At 40.2% G+C, this 16,888-nt stretch overlaps 1 protein-coding gene across 3 annotated transcripts in view; it reads right to left on the bottom strand.

Moving 5' to 3' along the window:
* Positions 1–16,888, bottom strand: part of LOC121282617 (plexin-A2-like) — a 470,357-nt gene that overhangs the window by 19,203 nt on the left and 434,266 nt on the right. For all 3 annotated transcript variants that reach the window (XM_041196398.1, XM_041196397.1, XM_041196399.1), the window contains 4 exons: positions 15,177–15,280; positions 9,108–9,207; positions 8,008–8,198; positions 6,939–7,108 (listed from right to left, as the gene is read on the bottom strand). In XM_041196398.1, the coding sequence (XP_041052332.1) occupies positions 6,939–7,108; positions 8,008–8,198; positions 9,108–9,207; positions 15,177–15,280 (565 nt within the window). The remainder of the gene's footprint in view (positions 1–6,938; positions 7,109–8,007; positions 8,199–9,107; positions 9,208–15,176; positions 15,281–16,888) is intronic.

A 16,888-nucleotide genomic window follows, 5' to 3' on the forward strand; every position in this document is an offset into this window, starting at 1 on the left:
CACTGTTCTGGAACCAACACCCTCACAACACTACAACATGGCCTGTCTCTGCTCTGATTCAACCCATCTAAAATCTTTATCCATTTGTTACCTCCAGCCTTGACTATAACAATGCTCTCCTGGGCAAGTCCCTTTTCCAACCTTCTTAAATATTTTACTTTGTTAAAGCCGCTATATAAATGCATTCACTTGTTGCTGTATCCGGAATAACTATTTGCAGTGTATTTATTATCATCATTCATTCATTCTTCAAACCATTCAGATGGTTTTATTTAGAAGTAAATCTTATAGTGGTAGTGGATGAATAAAAGGGTTTGCGATTCTATTTGTGCCTTGCTTAGCTTGAAGGCAAAAGGGGAAGTTCAAAATCTTGAACAATGAGAAAACTGATACTGGAGTTTTATGTTAGAGTCTTTCATGTTTTTTAAAAACAATTTCTACTTAAAACACAATCAGGAACAACAGAAATTAGTTTGCAAATCAAGGCATAAAATCAGGACATGGTTCAAACACCATCCGCATGAACTGAGTGAACAAACTAAAGGTTGTGGTGTTGCTAAGGGAAGCACTGAGAATATGCAACATGCTCAGAATTCCCAAATAAATGACCTCCATTAACACAGATTTACAATAGAACTGTTAATCTTCACATTTAACTCCAGCATGATTACAAAATTACATCTGAAAACACACTCATTTTTAAAGCTGAATTCATTATACAATGTAGTTTAAAGAACAAAGACCTGTTTTGGATATAGTTGTGGCATTTTAAGCTTCTGATTTACATATGCTTCAGCCTCCTCATCTGCCACACAAACATCTTCAGCTTGAATGGCAGGGAAAATAGCTGAGGTCAATATTGCATGCTCCGGTAAAAAATAAGGGAACCTTGTGAATGTCGTGATGGATGAAGTTAAAATCTAAGCTGTTCTATTTCTGTAAATTTTTTCATCTTTAAACCTGAGCGATAATTGAGGTATGACAGCACAGATATTGAGATTAGGATGAAAGTCGGAGGAAGTAGCCTTAATCTGTCCCTCTCCCTGCAATATAAGCTATAGCTTTTAAAATACAAGTCTGCTTTTATACATGTATGTGAATGTGTATGTGTGAATGCATTAACTATAATAATAATTTTACTATTCCCATTCATTAAAAATCACAACTACATAGCACTATAATTGTGGTAAAGTGTCCCAAGGTGCTTCAAACAGACTGACACTGAGCCAAAGAATGAGATATTAGTACAGATGACTAAAAGCTTAGCTAAAGTGCTTGGTTTTAAGGAGTGTCTTAAAGGACGAGAGAGAGGTAGAAGAAATGGAGTGGTTTGGAACAAGAATTCCAGAGCTTGGGGCTAAACAGCTAAAGACATGGCCACCAATCCTGGGGTGAAGGGGAGTGGAGATGCATTAGAGACCAGAGCTTGTTGAATGCAGAGGTCTTGGAAGGTTTAACAATGCAGGAGGTTACAGAGATGGGGAGGGGCAAGGCCATGAAGGGATCTGACAAAATAAGCATAGTATAAGAGTTAATGTGGAACTGAGTACAGTACCTCCCACACAGAGATATAAAAGAATACATGACCTGCACCTAGGGATCCGTGTAGCATTGGACAGAGCTGTGTGTAGAAGCAAGCATGGAGATCTGGCTTGGACCTTTACTGTATCAATGTATAGCATTTCTAGTAGCTAATCCTTACTGTTGAACTACCCAAGACTACAATTACCTTAATAAGACCTACTGAACTTCACCCAACACCTTACAACATGGTGGCAACAAATGGAACAACTCAAAACCTCACAGAGACTGCAGAAGAAAATTAAAATCCTGGAGGAAAAATCAAAGCAGCATTCTGGCCTGAAGAAAAGCTCAAGGAGCGAAGGCGCAGAAGGAAATCACCAGAGAAGAACTCTAAAGAAAAGACTTGGAAGCTGAAGACAAAAAATAAACCTCTCAATGCAGCAGAAGATTCCACTGAAACCTGCAGAAATCCAGCTTCAAAACCCAGTGTGCGCAAAGTTTGCAGACATAGCAGGGGTAAGCTAAAAACCTAAAATTCCTGGACAACGCAAGTCAATTTAAACATTGAGATCACGAATGCCATTACTGCAAGAACCTGTCAAAACCAGCAAACAAGTGCATGGCTGCGCCATCTTGGATTTTCAGAAATCTCAAAGCCAAACCTGCAATTTAAAAATTTTAACCATGGATCAGAAATCCACTCTTGCAGATCAATTTGGACTTATCCAAGGCCCAGATCCAATAACAAAATTGAGGAATTTGGAAAAAGAGATTCCTTAGGTACATGATTGCTTCAGGCCTGAAAGGACAGAAGCTAAACAAGTTAACAGAATGCTTGGTTCGGTAGGCTCGATAGCCAACAATATAATAGCTAAACGAGAAATCAACAAATCATCTGCAAAACTCGATGAAGTTTTAAAATCAATCAACACTTACTTTAACCTCAGAAATAACAAAATCCTTGAAAGGGCTAAATTTAATAAACGCGCCCAGCAGCTAGGAGAACCAGTCTACTCCTTCATTAATTTATGGGGAGGCCATGGTGTAGTGGTATTATTGCTAGACTAATGATCCAGAGACCCAGGGTAGAGGCCTGGGTTCAAATCCTGCGATGGCAGATAGCTGAATTTGAATTAGTTAAAAAACCTGCAATTAAAAAAATTTAATGATGACCATGAGACCGTTGTCAATTGTTGTAAAAACCCAACTGGTTAACTAATGCCCTTTAGGGAAGGAAATCTACTGTCCTTACCTCACCTGGCCCTACATGTGACTCCAGTCCCACAGCAATGTGGTTGACTCTTACGTGCCCTCTGAACAAGGGCAATAAATGCTGGCCTAGCCAGCGACGCCCACGTCCCATGAAGGAATTAAAAAAAAATGAGCTTTACAGAATGGCTGAAGTTTGTGATTACAGTGACCTGAAATCTGAGCTGATCAGGGAGAGAATAGCTGTAGGAGTGGTGGACGACATACTCTCAGGCATGCTTCAAGCAAAGGAAGATCTAACCCTTAAGAAGGCCATCCAGATTGTCAGGCATTTTGAAATCCATTTGCAGGACTGATCCATATTAAGGGGAGAAAGTAAACTGTGGTACAAAGTAAACCTCACTGTCCAGCTAGTGAAATAGCCTAGACACAGGGGCACTCCAGCCAAGGGAAACAACACTCTAACCGACCAGTAAAGCGACCATGCCAGTGCAAAGCACCCCCACAGGCATGATCAATGTCCAGCAATTTCAGCCCAATATTTTCAATGCAACCAAATTGGACACTTTGGGAAGCTGTACGAAGCCATAACATCAAAACGCATCGATGATCCCAAGAGGATTCAAGAGGTCGAGACAGCACACCAAGAGGGAACACAACCATGCTTCTTGGGTGAGGTGAAAGGGCCTGGATTTTTATTCTGGAATGTGGACATCTCAGTTAATGGCTATCTCAGTTAACAGCTATGGAGCCAGTGTTACAGTCCCATCTACAAAAGTGGCTGAGCGACCTCTGGCTACAAACAACAGACATACCACTCCATGGTCTGGAGGAATCCGACTTCTGGTCGGCATGATTCTGGAACTATTAAGGAATGGCGGCAAACAAATCCTTCGGCTGCTGTAGTTATCCGTAGCAAGTCTTTTTCTCTCTTCAGCAGAGATGCCTTGTAGCCTTGGATCTCCCCAAAGTGGCAGACGTCAAGACAAACACGGCCGTAAGTTATACAGAACTGCAAGTTCCCGACAGCTCCAGCAAGAAAGATTCTCACAACTGGGACTTCAGCCCTGTATTTGCTTCACTCTTTGCAGAGCAAGTTTGTCCATTTTTGTTACCGGTTCTGGAAGCACTTAATTGGTCAGACCAGCCAACCATTCAGATGGTTACCGTGACACCTTGACTAGATGGCAGTCAAGAGATGAACCAGCCATGAGAAGAGCCTCAACTTCCGGCTCCAATGCCAGTTGGAGAGATAAACCCCGAGATCACAGAGTAGGCACTACAATCTCCAGCCAGCATGACAGTGCCACAAACTATGTTGGAACTGAGTAGCAGCCATCGGCTGATGACAGCGCACACCACATGGCCAAATGTAAAGGTGAGCTTACTACAAACTCTCACCCACACAGCAGAGCCATCTTCCATCCCAGTGTCCATTACAGTGAGCCACACGAAGGTAGAGAAAAAAAAAACACTACAGAGATGAGCCCAGTTTCGTCCACCCCCTAAAGAGAGAGATAAACCAACCACCATCTATCACTTCAAGTAGGGAATTGACAAAGAGAAACTCAATGTCAAAGAATGGAAAAGGAGGATATAAAGATACCTAGATGCCAAAACAACCTCCAATTCAACAAAGTTTACCTGCAGTGACAGAGCTTACCACTCCTCTGATAGTAGTGAGAACAAGATACAAATTAGGAGCAGTAGGCCACTCAGCCCCTTGAGCATGGAAAGTTTATAAAGCTTCCAGGTCACCTGAACCTATGAACTCAGAGAACTGAGTAGGGAGATGGAGTAGTGGTAATGATGTAAATTCATGGGATAACTTGTAAATACGTTGGGTAAAGATTTGGGGGGTGGTCAAGTATAAGGGTCTGGCACATAAAGGGTTAATGTGGGACTAAATACAGTATTGCCCACAGAGTGGTGTAAGAGAACACATGACCCCCACCAAGGGGTCAGTATAGTCTTGGGCAGAGCTGTGTGTAGAAACAAACATGGAGACAGCTCCTAGCTTGGACCTTTACTGTACCAATGAATATAGTTTCTAGTAGTTAATAAATACTTACTGTTGACCTACCTAAAAAAGCAAATACCTTAAAAAGACCTGCCAAACTGCCCCCAACACCATACAGAGAACTTTTAATCTGAGGTGTTGCTGAATCAAGAATCGATGAGCATAGTGGTAATGCGTGAACGGGGTCAGGTGTGAATCACTGTGCAGAAGAGGCCCTTCGGCCCATCGGGTCTGCACTGACATGTGAGAAACACCTGACCTACTTACCCAATCCCATTTACCAGCGCTTAGCCCATAGCCTTGAATGTTATGACGCGCCAAGTGCTCATCCAGGTACTTTTTAAAGGATGTAAGGCAACCCACCTCCACCACCCTCCCAGGCAGCACATTCCAGACTGTCACCACCCTCTGGGGTAAAAACATTTTTCCTCACATCCCCCCTAAACCTCCTGCCCCTCACCTTGAACTTATGCCCCCTTGTGACTGACCCTTCAACTAAGGGGAACAGCTGCTCCCTATCCACCCTGTCCGTGCCCCTCATAATCTTGCACACCTCGATCAGGTCGGCCCTAAGTCTTCTCTGCTCCAACGAAAACAACCCAACTCTATCCAACCTCTCTTCATAACTTAAATGTTTCATCCCAGGCAACATCCTGGTGAATCTCCTCTGCACCCCCTCCAGTGCAATCACATCCTTCCTATAATGTGGCGACCAGAACTGCACACAGTACTCCAGCTGTGGCCTCACCAAGGTTCCACACAACTCCAACATGACCTCCCTACTTTTGTAATCTATGCCTCGATTGATAAAGGCAAGTGTCCTCTATGCCTTTTTCACCACCCCACTAACATGTCCTTCTGCCTTCAGAGATCTATGGACACACATGCCAAGGTCCCTTTGTATAAGTATATAGGCAGCAGAATTTTAAAGAGCTCATTTTTACAGAGGGTGCATGATGGGAGGTAATGTGGAAAAATAAAGCTTGTCAATATTTTTAATGATTTTTTTTTGGAGGACTGGGCAGGGCATGCAGCAAAAATTCTGTTGATGAGGAAGTTTAAACTCTAGGACTCCAAATCTCCTGTGTCTTCCTATTCAAATTGGCTGAGTTTTGCCCCCTTTTCAGTTAGACTGTGAGAAATCAGTTCTCCCTTTTACTGTTTATTGCCGTGGGAAACAAACCATTTCTGGCTCAATTTACTTATAAGCTAAATCACTGAAATACTCCAAAGCTTGACCACACAGAAACCAGTCTCGTCTTTCCTTTCTGGCTACAAGATGCAAAGGAGTAGACACCAGGCAAGTAAAATTGAGACACACTAATTTCCGTGGGGGTTATTCTGATTGTCTACTATGACTTCGGTACAAGGTCTGCAGAAGTCCCGGGAAACAGCTTAAAAATTGTGTTACTGGACGTATTGCACTGCGGTTGTGGTGGATGATCAGGACTTCCACTCTCTGTTAAAATTCTACAATTCATATGCAATACGTTTTAATCAGTGGCAAATTCTCAGGCGACGACCAAGTTCGCAGCTGCGTTTTTGTGGAAGAGGAAATTGATAACTTGCTCTCCACCTCCTGTATGAAATATGGAGAGAAGACAAAACCGGGCAAACGTTTGAAAAAGATACGGGGATGATAATATGATTACGGGCAACCTGTACCGCAGAGGCCCAAGGTCAACAATAAGCGCAGTGTGGCCTAATACAGCCTGCCAGCATAAATTGAGCCATTTTATAAATTGTGCTCGCCTCATTAGGGTTGCAAAAATATTTACATTACGGAACATCCCCATAACACACCTTAGGTGCTTGAGCAGCATTTCAGCCACTGTGCGCTCAATCATAAGAACATTTGTAGGGTGGTGCCTAGTCTTCCCTAAAGGTCCACCCAATCTGACATCCTGAAATCACATTGGCCCCAAAAGGTCAAAGTGCATCACTGCCATTGTTGTCCTCCCACTTCCCATCATGATTAAAAACTGATTCACGAACAGCTGGCTCCTGACACACAACCCTAAGTCCCATTCCGTCACCCCTCTCCCCAGTGCATCATGTACAATTTAAATAGGATAAACTCAGCTCATTCAGCTTGAAGAGTGCTGCTGCTGCCGCCCGGGGCCTGCTTTACTGGTCCCAGTGAGTGTTTCCACGGTTAGATGAAGCAGCCAATTACATCACTTACCAGTTACTCTTCCAAGTGTGCCTAACATCTGTATCATGGATGACATGTCTGTCAGCCTGCTCATCCAGGAAGTCAAACATGTACTTAATGGCAAGTGGTAAGGCACTGCCACGGTGTACGGTGCTGAACAGTGTCTCAAACAGGTCATCTACAAACTTCTGCAGTGTGCCCTGTAAAGAAAAGAGGAGTGAAGAAGTGTGCACTTAATTGTCAAGTATTTCGCTTAGAGCAATCTGATATATTAATATATAATTACCAAAACTTAATTTATATAGCGCCATTAGTACAGTAAAACTTCCCAAGGTACGTCACAGGAGAGTCAACAAACAGAGTTTAACACTGAACCATGTAAGAATATGATGGGATAGGTGACAAAAAGCTTGGTCAAATGGTTGTTTTTAAAAGGAGAATCTTAAAGGAAAAGAGGGAGGTGGAGAGAGAATTTTAGGAAGGAAAATTGTGGTGGAATTTTACACTGGTGGGACTTTATGGTCCTGCCAAAGTCAATGGAATTTTGAACAGCTTGTGCATTTGACAGCCCCGCCCTGACACAACAAGGCTGAAAAATTCTGCCCCAGGCAGCTGAAGGAACAGCCACCATAACTGATGTTTTTCTATAATAAGACTTAGGAAAATGATGTTTATTGTATATTAGTTTACAAAGCGGCTAAAAGGACCTTAAAGCTGAACTGAAACTATACTCTTCCATCTTAAACTTGGTAGTTTTGAGTTTCTGGATTGATAAACTTGCAGGCACCATCATAGTAATAACCTGACAGTATCGAAACTGAAATCTAACTGAACAGTAAATATCTGAAGATGCAGTGAGAATAATATAGATATGTAATTGACCATTTTAAATCTAAATCAATTCATTACTGTTTCTTAGTCTGTAAGATTAAGATGTAAAGAGCATCTAAATTTTAAATGCTAATGTCTTAATATGCTTATTTTGTCCCAGTTGAGTTTGGGATATGTGCGTATCTGATGCATAATTTTGAACCTCTTCCCCAACTATCTCCCCAAGTATGCCCATGAGAACTGTCATCAAACCATGCATTTCTAGTACCTTTGTTGCTAACAGCCTTGTCAGGTAGATTTCAGATACCATCTTACTGCCACGATCACCCTCCTTCTGGTCTCCATGATCATGGTTCTTTACCAGATGCCACACTTTAACACCACTCTCTAAATCTGGGGTAATCATTGGAGCCCGAGAGCGCAGGCTGTCAGGACTTCCAGTGTACCGTAAAGTGGAGTCTACAATGAAAGGAAGACAAAAATCATTCAATTTGAACCAAACTAACCATTATAAAACTATAAACACATAGCAATAAACTTCAAAGCTGAAAGACCAGTTACATCCTACCACTTCATAACTGTGTGAAGTTAGAAACCAATCAGAACTATGTGGGAACATATTGTCCCCCACAAACTCAACTTGAGTTTACTTACTGCACAACACAAAGCTATACAGTTTTCTTATCCGAGCACAGAAGTCATAATTTACTCTCCAATTATCTGCTCCTGCGTTCTAAAGGTATTGAATGGTTCAAGTCTTTTTGATAGCTGTAGAGGTAACCATCACACAGGTACATCCTTGCTTTCTGTACTGAACAGTACATGATTCTGTAGCTTGAAACACAATTATTCTTTTTCTTGTTCCAGCCCTTGAAAAAAAGCCTGTTACTGTTTATATTTCCAGATAATCAAGATTTTATTATAATGGGGATACACAGGAAGAGCTGGAACAATTGATGACCTTATATCAATCATATTTCTGTATTTGAGGATGAGGGGCATGCGAAGGGCTTAAATTCAGCAGGTGTCAAAGAGTTTAAATTACAAATTCATGGTTATTCTCTTCAATTTGTTATCCAATCTCATGAGTGGGAAGTTATGTTGGTAACTGGTGGATTGCCCATAGAGCCACAATCTCAAGTGAAATCAATAAAAGCATTGTGCTGCCACAGGAAACAATAGGTTCTGTTGCAGTCAGTCACTGGGGAGAGTGGCTGTAATGGGAGTCAGTAGGGTTAGTCAGTCTTTTGGATTTAGTAACTAGAACGAATTATAGATCATTCCAGCACCTCCATAACAAACAAATATAATTTGGCAGACTCAATTTTGTTACAAGAAGCTTACAAGCATGCTAGGATCTTAACTTACCATAGCGACTAATGGATGTTCTACACATACTGGTCGTGGTTGGAACATTGTAAGAAGAAGTCTGTTTAGGAACCAGAGCAACAACGGAACGATCAGACACCTGCAGAGGGATTTAAATACTGTATTTACCAGCTGAAAATTAAACAGAATGGTCTCAGTGTCCACAAAATTTGCCTCCTCAACAGTCAAATGCATGTTCTCCTTCCACCACCTGAGCATTGGAGTAGTGGAGCTTTTAATCCATAATTTACCCTGTCATGACATGTAGGACTAATTCTACATCATCGCTACAAAAACGCATTTCACTTTATTTTCTTAACTCTCAGCATATACACCCAAATGACCCAAATCAAACAACTGTGCATTAATTGACCTAACTGAATATGCTAAAAAGCATTCAAGTGACAGACAAAATCATAAAATGCACTCCAAGCAATGTGAAATCAAATACAAGGGCCATCTATTTCTAAATGTCATGTCCATCTCATGTTTACATACAAACATACTACAATTTTTCTTTTTTGCTTTGCTTTCACTAAAGGTTTTCATTTGGACGCAAGAATAAATATAACTGAGCCAGCGGGTCTAGCTGGAAGTGCAGGTCTTTCCATTTCTAGGATGTGGGGTAGTGGCAATACATTCAAAGTGATGGCTGATAATCTCAAATTGATGGTTGATAATCTTATTTGTTTGCCAACTGAGAGCCAAAAATTTGGGTAAACTCAAAATTGGATTTGGGCAAGTCACACACTATCCATAACCAAAAATGGCTGATGTAGAAAATGGTAAATATCCCACTACCACAGCAGAGAAAGGTCAAATGGGAGGCATTTTCAGCTTATTCTAAGTATTTAGTGTACATTTTAAAGTATTTATGGAGTTTTGTCATCAATATGACTTATGCTCTATCCAATCTAGGAGTGCCAAATGTAAATAAAGATTGGGAAAATTGGAATAAAATTGAGAACAGAATTGAGTAACAGAACAATAGATAGGAAAACAGCAGACCGCTAGATGCCCATACATTGTTAAGTCCCACTTGTGAAGATTACAGGTCAAGTGTAAACTGACATGGATCTTTTGATAAACATACAGCAGTAATGCTTTAATGAAAATGCATTTGAACGAACAGTTTTGTTTGGGCAAGCAAAGAAGCCAGAATGAGCTCTGCATAATTTTTGTCAGAACAATATCATGCAAACACTATATTTCAATATGATTAATTCTATTAGATTTTGTTCTTGTGTGCAAAAAAAATGACTGCAAAACTGTTTTGCAAGATAAAGGTGGCCTTTTAAAAATAAATGTGATTTCAAGTTTACTGAGCTTTGTAATTAATAGGATGAAGAATATGTGGGGATTGGAGCTGGCTGGCAGTAGGGTGTCTGCAATGGAAGGAAATCCCATTGAAATATCCATCAGCTCATTAAAGGAACATTCTTTCCTGCTGTGCTAACTCACTAAAAAGTGGAAAATACTAGGCAATAATCAGCGAAACAAAATCTGAACCAATTTTATAAATGTCAAAAATTACATATTAAGGATAACACAAGTAAAGGAGTTCATTCATCAATATTTGTCACTCTTGCATTACATGCATTTCGCACTGACACAAACCAGAAGTGGCTGAAAGAGAATCTAGTAAAGATTCTGACTTTTGATATATACATAATACCAGAATCCTCATAGATCAAGCTAGAGTTTAATTTGTCCCAGTAAAAATTTAAACCATATCGCATGTTTGAATTAATAAAATAATAATGACATTCCACATTTTACAAGACTTTAACAATAGTTAATTTACTATCGGAAGGTGAGCATCACTGGCAAGGCGGATACACACCATCATAGAAGGAGATGGTGGGCTTTCTTTTACAGCAGTTTTAATGTAACCAAGTTACTTGCCAGGCCACTTCAGAGGCTCAGCACAGGGCTGGTGTCACATATATGTCAGACCAGGTAAGGAGAGCAAGTTTCCTTCTCTAAGGGACATGAAGAAACCAATTAGGTCCCTTATGAAAATGTTCCTGTTTCATAGTCACTTCTACCAGTTTTTTATTCAACTGAATTGAAATTTTTAAACTGCCATGGTGAAGTTTGAACTCACGTTCTCTGGATTACTAGTTTAACACAGTAAAATGTTTCAATGTAGAAGCTGACAATCATGCTCTTGGATGACATTTCTGGGGGGCTAAGAACAGAACCTTGGAGAACTCCAGGGGTTGCACTGAAGGAGTGGGATGAGAAGCCATTGCAGGAGATTAATATAGCTTCTATTAATCCACAAGTTAGCATGAACAAATTAATATTCACATTCCATCCCCCTCAGTGTTGACTGCAGGCTGATGAGGTGAGACTGGGAGAAATAGGATTGAAGGGGTGAAGAATGCAGTGACAGACAAAGGTCAAGGGAAGAGACCTATGTGCAGGAAGGTAGGTGGAAGATGCTAGTGTGATACTAGTATGGAAGCAGCAAGCAGTTCTGTGGACATTTAGTAAGGAACATGTCAGCAGGCATTACAAAGGCACGTTATTTCTTACTTCTTCATTTTTTTTTTATTTGAGTGATGGTTATGCTAGGGTGGAAAGTCTAATAGTGACAGAAAGGAAGCTGACCAAAAATTCTAAGTACCAACTGATCTGTAATTTGCAGAATGGAGCACATTTATGACATCTAGTTACTAACCTTCTCTGTCCTTTTAAGGTCACTGTTGAGGTGCTCCCTAAAGAGAGATGGTCTAAAATAAATGGATCTTGAGATCAATTAGAGGCTAATTACTGTTGCTATTAGAAGGTTTTCTAGATTGGCAGCTGCCTGGCTTCACTCCCTAGGGAGGGGCCAGGTTATTGCTTTTCACAGCAGAAACAGTAATCCAGTCAGAAAACTTGCACGAGAGCCTGCACTGTGCCAATCAGAAATTTTGTGCATCAGACTCCTGGCAAAAAAAATATGCACACAGATAAGATAATGTTCAATTAGGTCTCACTTTACACAGCAACGCAATTTCACTGACCCTTGAGAGGGAAGTTGCACCACATGCTGCACTCACTTGAGGTGCTGCCCTCTTCCCACTTGCAGAGGCAGAACTCTAAAACTTTAAATTGCCAGAATAGATCAAAAGTTAGGAGAAAACATTAGCAAATCTCTCTCTTCATTTGTTAATAACATTTTTTTAAATGGCAAAGGAACAGCTGGCAGTGAAACAGCAGTGACAGCAGTGTTGACTGAAATCCAAGGATTGATTCAACATGTATTAAATGGATTTGATTTGCGGACTGCGGTATTAATGCAAGTTAGCAGCATGTTAAGGAGTGTGTGTAGCCCCACATGTTTACTTTGTAGAAGTATACTTCATGTTTATTTATTTGAGAAGTTGTGGAAACATAAAATTAAATCAATAATTTTAAGGTCAAGTTGTGTCTTTTGCAATGCACACTGTAGGAGTTGATATGTGCTAAGTATTTAACACAGGATGGGTAAAACAACTGAATGAAAAGCAAAAATGAACTAACCCTGCCATGAGTTAACAGAATTCAGCTGGGGCCAAGGGAGCACTTGGAGCACCTCAGCTGGGCTTAGGATCTCTGTCTAGTGACTTAAAAAATCAGCTAGGGTTGATCCCAGTGGGAAAACATAGGTGTGAATATTAAGCAAAGACAGAATTAAATTGGTTGCAATGCCACATGCAGGTAACATGCAAACATTTGCTGTAGAGGTTCTAGACATTTTGTGTCAGGTGCCATAAGGATACCTGTTGAACTATACCCCTTCATGAGTCAGCTACTTTCAAGATGCAGCAGCCTTGAGGGCGGGGGGTAGGAGGGTGTTCGGGGGCAGTCAGGAGACTCAGGGGTAGGTGGAAGAGGGGCCCAGGAAATTTGGGCTCACATTGTACTTCACTGTGCCGTTGTGGCTTGATACGACTATCAACCAAACACTTTCCCATAGGCAAGGAGGGAATATTAAAAAGTGAAAATTGCCCTTTGGCCTGTTTGGTGTGAAGTAGCTGGCTTCAGAGTTCCACGAATGGGTGCAAGGCCACACCTTATTTTCTCAATATTTAATACAATTTGTAACAATTTTCCATACATAATATGATAATAAATATGTGGTCAGCATTTAACAGACAATGGGAGAAACAGCTATACCCCCTTTGTGGTCAATTATGACACGTAGATCATGTTTTATTTTCTAAATGGTTAATGCAGTTTGTAACAATTTTCCAGTTGTAATATGATAATAAATATGGATTATTTCAGAAGTTAAAACTTTTCCCAGTTTTCAAAAAATCAAGGAAACACAAACTGGATTAAAAAATGAGGGTAAATGGAATTGCAGTGCACTTTCCATTATTGAAGCAACAAACCAATAAAAAGCCTCTTCAACATAACTAAACTTCCAGCTATTGGTGAGCTGCTCAAACAAATCTTAGACACCTCAGTGATTTGCACCATTAATATGTAATTTACTTTAAATGTATACTTTTCTGCCTTACATCCTTATAATTTTATATTTATCTCTGTCACTTGATTGAAAAAAGTATTTTCCTTACCAATTTTAGTTTTTAGCAGAATAAACTATTAGCTTTGACATAATAAATGTAAAATGTTCCATGTGAAATATTCTGATTGACTATTATAATGAATAATGTGTACAAAGAAGCCAGCACATCTATTATTTCTTTATTAATCCTGTTCTCTGAGGAAATAGAAAATGCTAATCCCATTCTATTCACTGACATGATTTGGGGCTGCTGCTGTCAAAGGCAAAAGGTTTAATTTTCTGTCAGTCCCCGTCAGCTTTTCGCTAATTTGAATTTGCTTCAAATCTCCTCTTCATTATCTGCCACCATTCAAAGCACATAATGACTGACAACTCATCAGCTCCTTGTTTGATGTTAACCTTTTCAGTACCAATTCTCTTTTGCATTACACCACATGTGCCTATTGCTCTGTCTCTCTCTCTCACATATACTTACAATGTTACAGTGGGGATTCAACAACTATTACATGTAGATGCAGACAAAGCCTGTATGTGAAATAGTGAACATTGGATAATGGTTTTCAACTCTTCATTGCATTACACAAAATTGCATTTCAGACTCCACATGCGTAACAATTTGACAATTGTCTGTTCTACAAGATTAACACACTAGATTCTTTAGTTAACCCACATTCCTTAAGGTTTCATAATAATTTGGTAAAATATAGTTCCTGAAACTAAGTAATTGCTCTATGACTGGCTCAGTGGCTAAGTTCACCGTATTGAACTGGAAAGCATCTCATATTGGGCCCTACCATTCAAACTCAAGAGTTGTTCCCTACTCTCCCCACAAGCCCAAGTATTTCTCGGCTATAAACTCCCTTATGCATCTACTGCATGTATGCTTAGCCAGGTTGACTACCATGTGTTAATGCAGAACTGCAATATCATTTATCTTCTTTCCATCAAGCCAATGAGCTGTGCACAGTAGCAAGCAGCTCTTCTACAAAGCAGCATTGAAAACTGGGCTGCTGCAAAGCTAGTAGCGACTCTCTGGTAGGTGATGAAAGGGGCAATTGGGAAAGTAGGGTGCAGGAGAGGCAATCAGGTCAACGAAGAAAAGCAGAGGTGGCTAAGGGAAAGGAAAACATAGCTTGGGGATGGTAACATTGGGCAGGATGTGGCAGTGGTGATCGAGGGCGTTGGGCTTGTAGTAGCAGTGATGGTTTGGGTTATGGTGGCCAGCAGCTGCCTTGATTCTTTGAATGCAAAGTATGGAGTACTCCTCAGGTAAGATGTGAGCACATTTGAGTCCGTCTAACACTGTCTCTGGATGAATTGCTCCAGCCACTCTCTACGCATGTTTCAACATTTCAGTAATTGCCTCATCACAAACAGGAAGAAACTGTAATGATTAATTTTGGAGGCAAAGGTTTAAAAGTCCTATTAAAAGTCGATTGTGCAAAATCTATTTTGTTTGCTTTAAGTTTTGGTAGGGATGAGGAGAGATTTGAGTTCAAAACTTTCTGCTTGTGTTTCCTCTGATGCAGTACGGCTCAGTAGTATGATTGCTGTGTCTGCATTACCTGATAGTGCACCAACGTGTTCAAACGCTTCCAGTCATTTTCAATCTTTGTGGTGATGTCTTCATCTTGTAGAACCACACGAGCCATTCGTCCCTGACGCCACTCTGCAGAGATATACTGCAGATTAGAACCCTCCCACCATCATCTCTACTATAAAAATACCAGCGGGTTCTTTTTCCAAATTCTGATTTAAATAAAATGCAATGCAAAAAGTGACTTTTTTCACTTTAAAAGGTGACAGTGGAATTCATGAAACAACAGATAATAAAGACTCAATTTATAAATCCTATTGCCAGCACCCACGTACTGTTGCACAAAAGCCCATAAACTGCAGGAATAGTGGTGTTTTTTGTTTGAAAATAAAAATCATTGAAACAAAATTCTGATTCATCAACTCAGTAATCAACTCAGACAAGCAAGCAAGATGAGGATTGAAGAACATTTAGGGGCCAGTGATCATAATTTAATTAACTGTAAACATTGAATGAAGAAAGAAATACATTAAGCCCAAAATAAAGCTGTTGAACTGGAAAAGAGCAAATTTTGAAAAAGATATTTATCTTAAATTAACTGCAAGGAAAAGTAGGTAGATCAAAAGCAGACCAGAAATAGAAAATATTTAAGTGCAAGATGTATAGGGTGAAAAGTTGCATTAGTGATTTGAATGTTCTCAGGACACTATCTCTCACTTTGCAACCGATTACTTTCAAAGTGTAGCCATTGCCGTTATGCTAACATAGCAGTTTGTACACAACATGGCCCCACAACAATAATGAGAAGAATGGTCAGTTACACCCATTTTGATAGAGTCAGTTGAGGAACGAAGAATCCCCCTGCTCCCCTTTGAAAAAGTGCCACGAGATCTTTTATGTCTAGCTGAAGAGGCAGACAAGGCCATAGCTGAATGTTGCAACTGAAAGACAGCATGCCCAATGGTGCAGCTCTTTCTCAAAACTCAAGTGTCAGTGTGAATTACATGCTCAGGTCCTGGAGTCGGGCTTGAAGCCAGAACCGTTTGGCGAGGGTACTACCACAGAGCCTAGCGGACACTTGATAAGATTAAGAGTGAAAACATTCTGTAAAGGAGTTAAGGGGCTGCATTAATCCAATGTTGTTTGGGTCAGGAAGGAGATTGCTGGACTAAGGAGATTGGGCCAACCAAAAAGAAAACACACCAAGGAGGAGGCATAGAAATAAAACAGGAGCAATAGCAAAAATAGGGAAGCAAAGCGAAAAGGAAATTGTGGGGCTTAGGAAGAGTATGAAAAAGAGTGACAATCAAAGAAATGATCATCGTTAAGGACAAAGACACTACACTGGCAGTAGAAAATAAAAATATTGCAGAGATCCTGAACAAATATTTCACCTCTAAACTAAGGGCGAAGGAAGGAAGGAGTACCAGAGTGCCAAAAGAAAATCTGGAAGAATAAATAATAGATCCATTTATAAATAAAAGAAATGTTACTGGAAGGGCTAATAGGACTTAAAGCTAATAATTCAACAAGCCTGGATAACTTTCCCCCAAGTGATGAGTGTGGTTCTTTGGAAAATAGGAGAGCACAAACCCTAATGTTTTTGCAAACAAGCATTATGCAACACAGGAAAAGGATAAGCCACATAACTGTATCTAAGTAGGACAACCTCTAAGGACTATCATTACATAGAACATACAACACAGAAACAGACTATTTAGGCTAATTGCTATTCATATA

This window comes from Carcharodon carcharias, chromosome 9 (genome assembly GCF_017639515.1).
Source record: "Carcharodon carcharias isolate sCarCar2 chromosome 9, sCarCar2.pri, whole genome shotgun sequence".
NCBI classification, from domain to species: Eukaryota; Metazoa; Chordata; class Chondrichthyes; order Lamniformes; family Lamnidae; genus Carcharodon; species Carcharodon carcharias.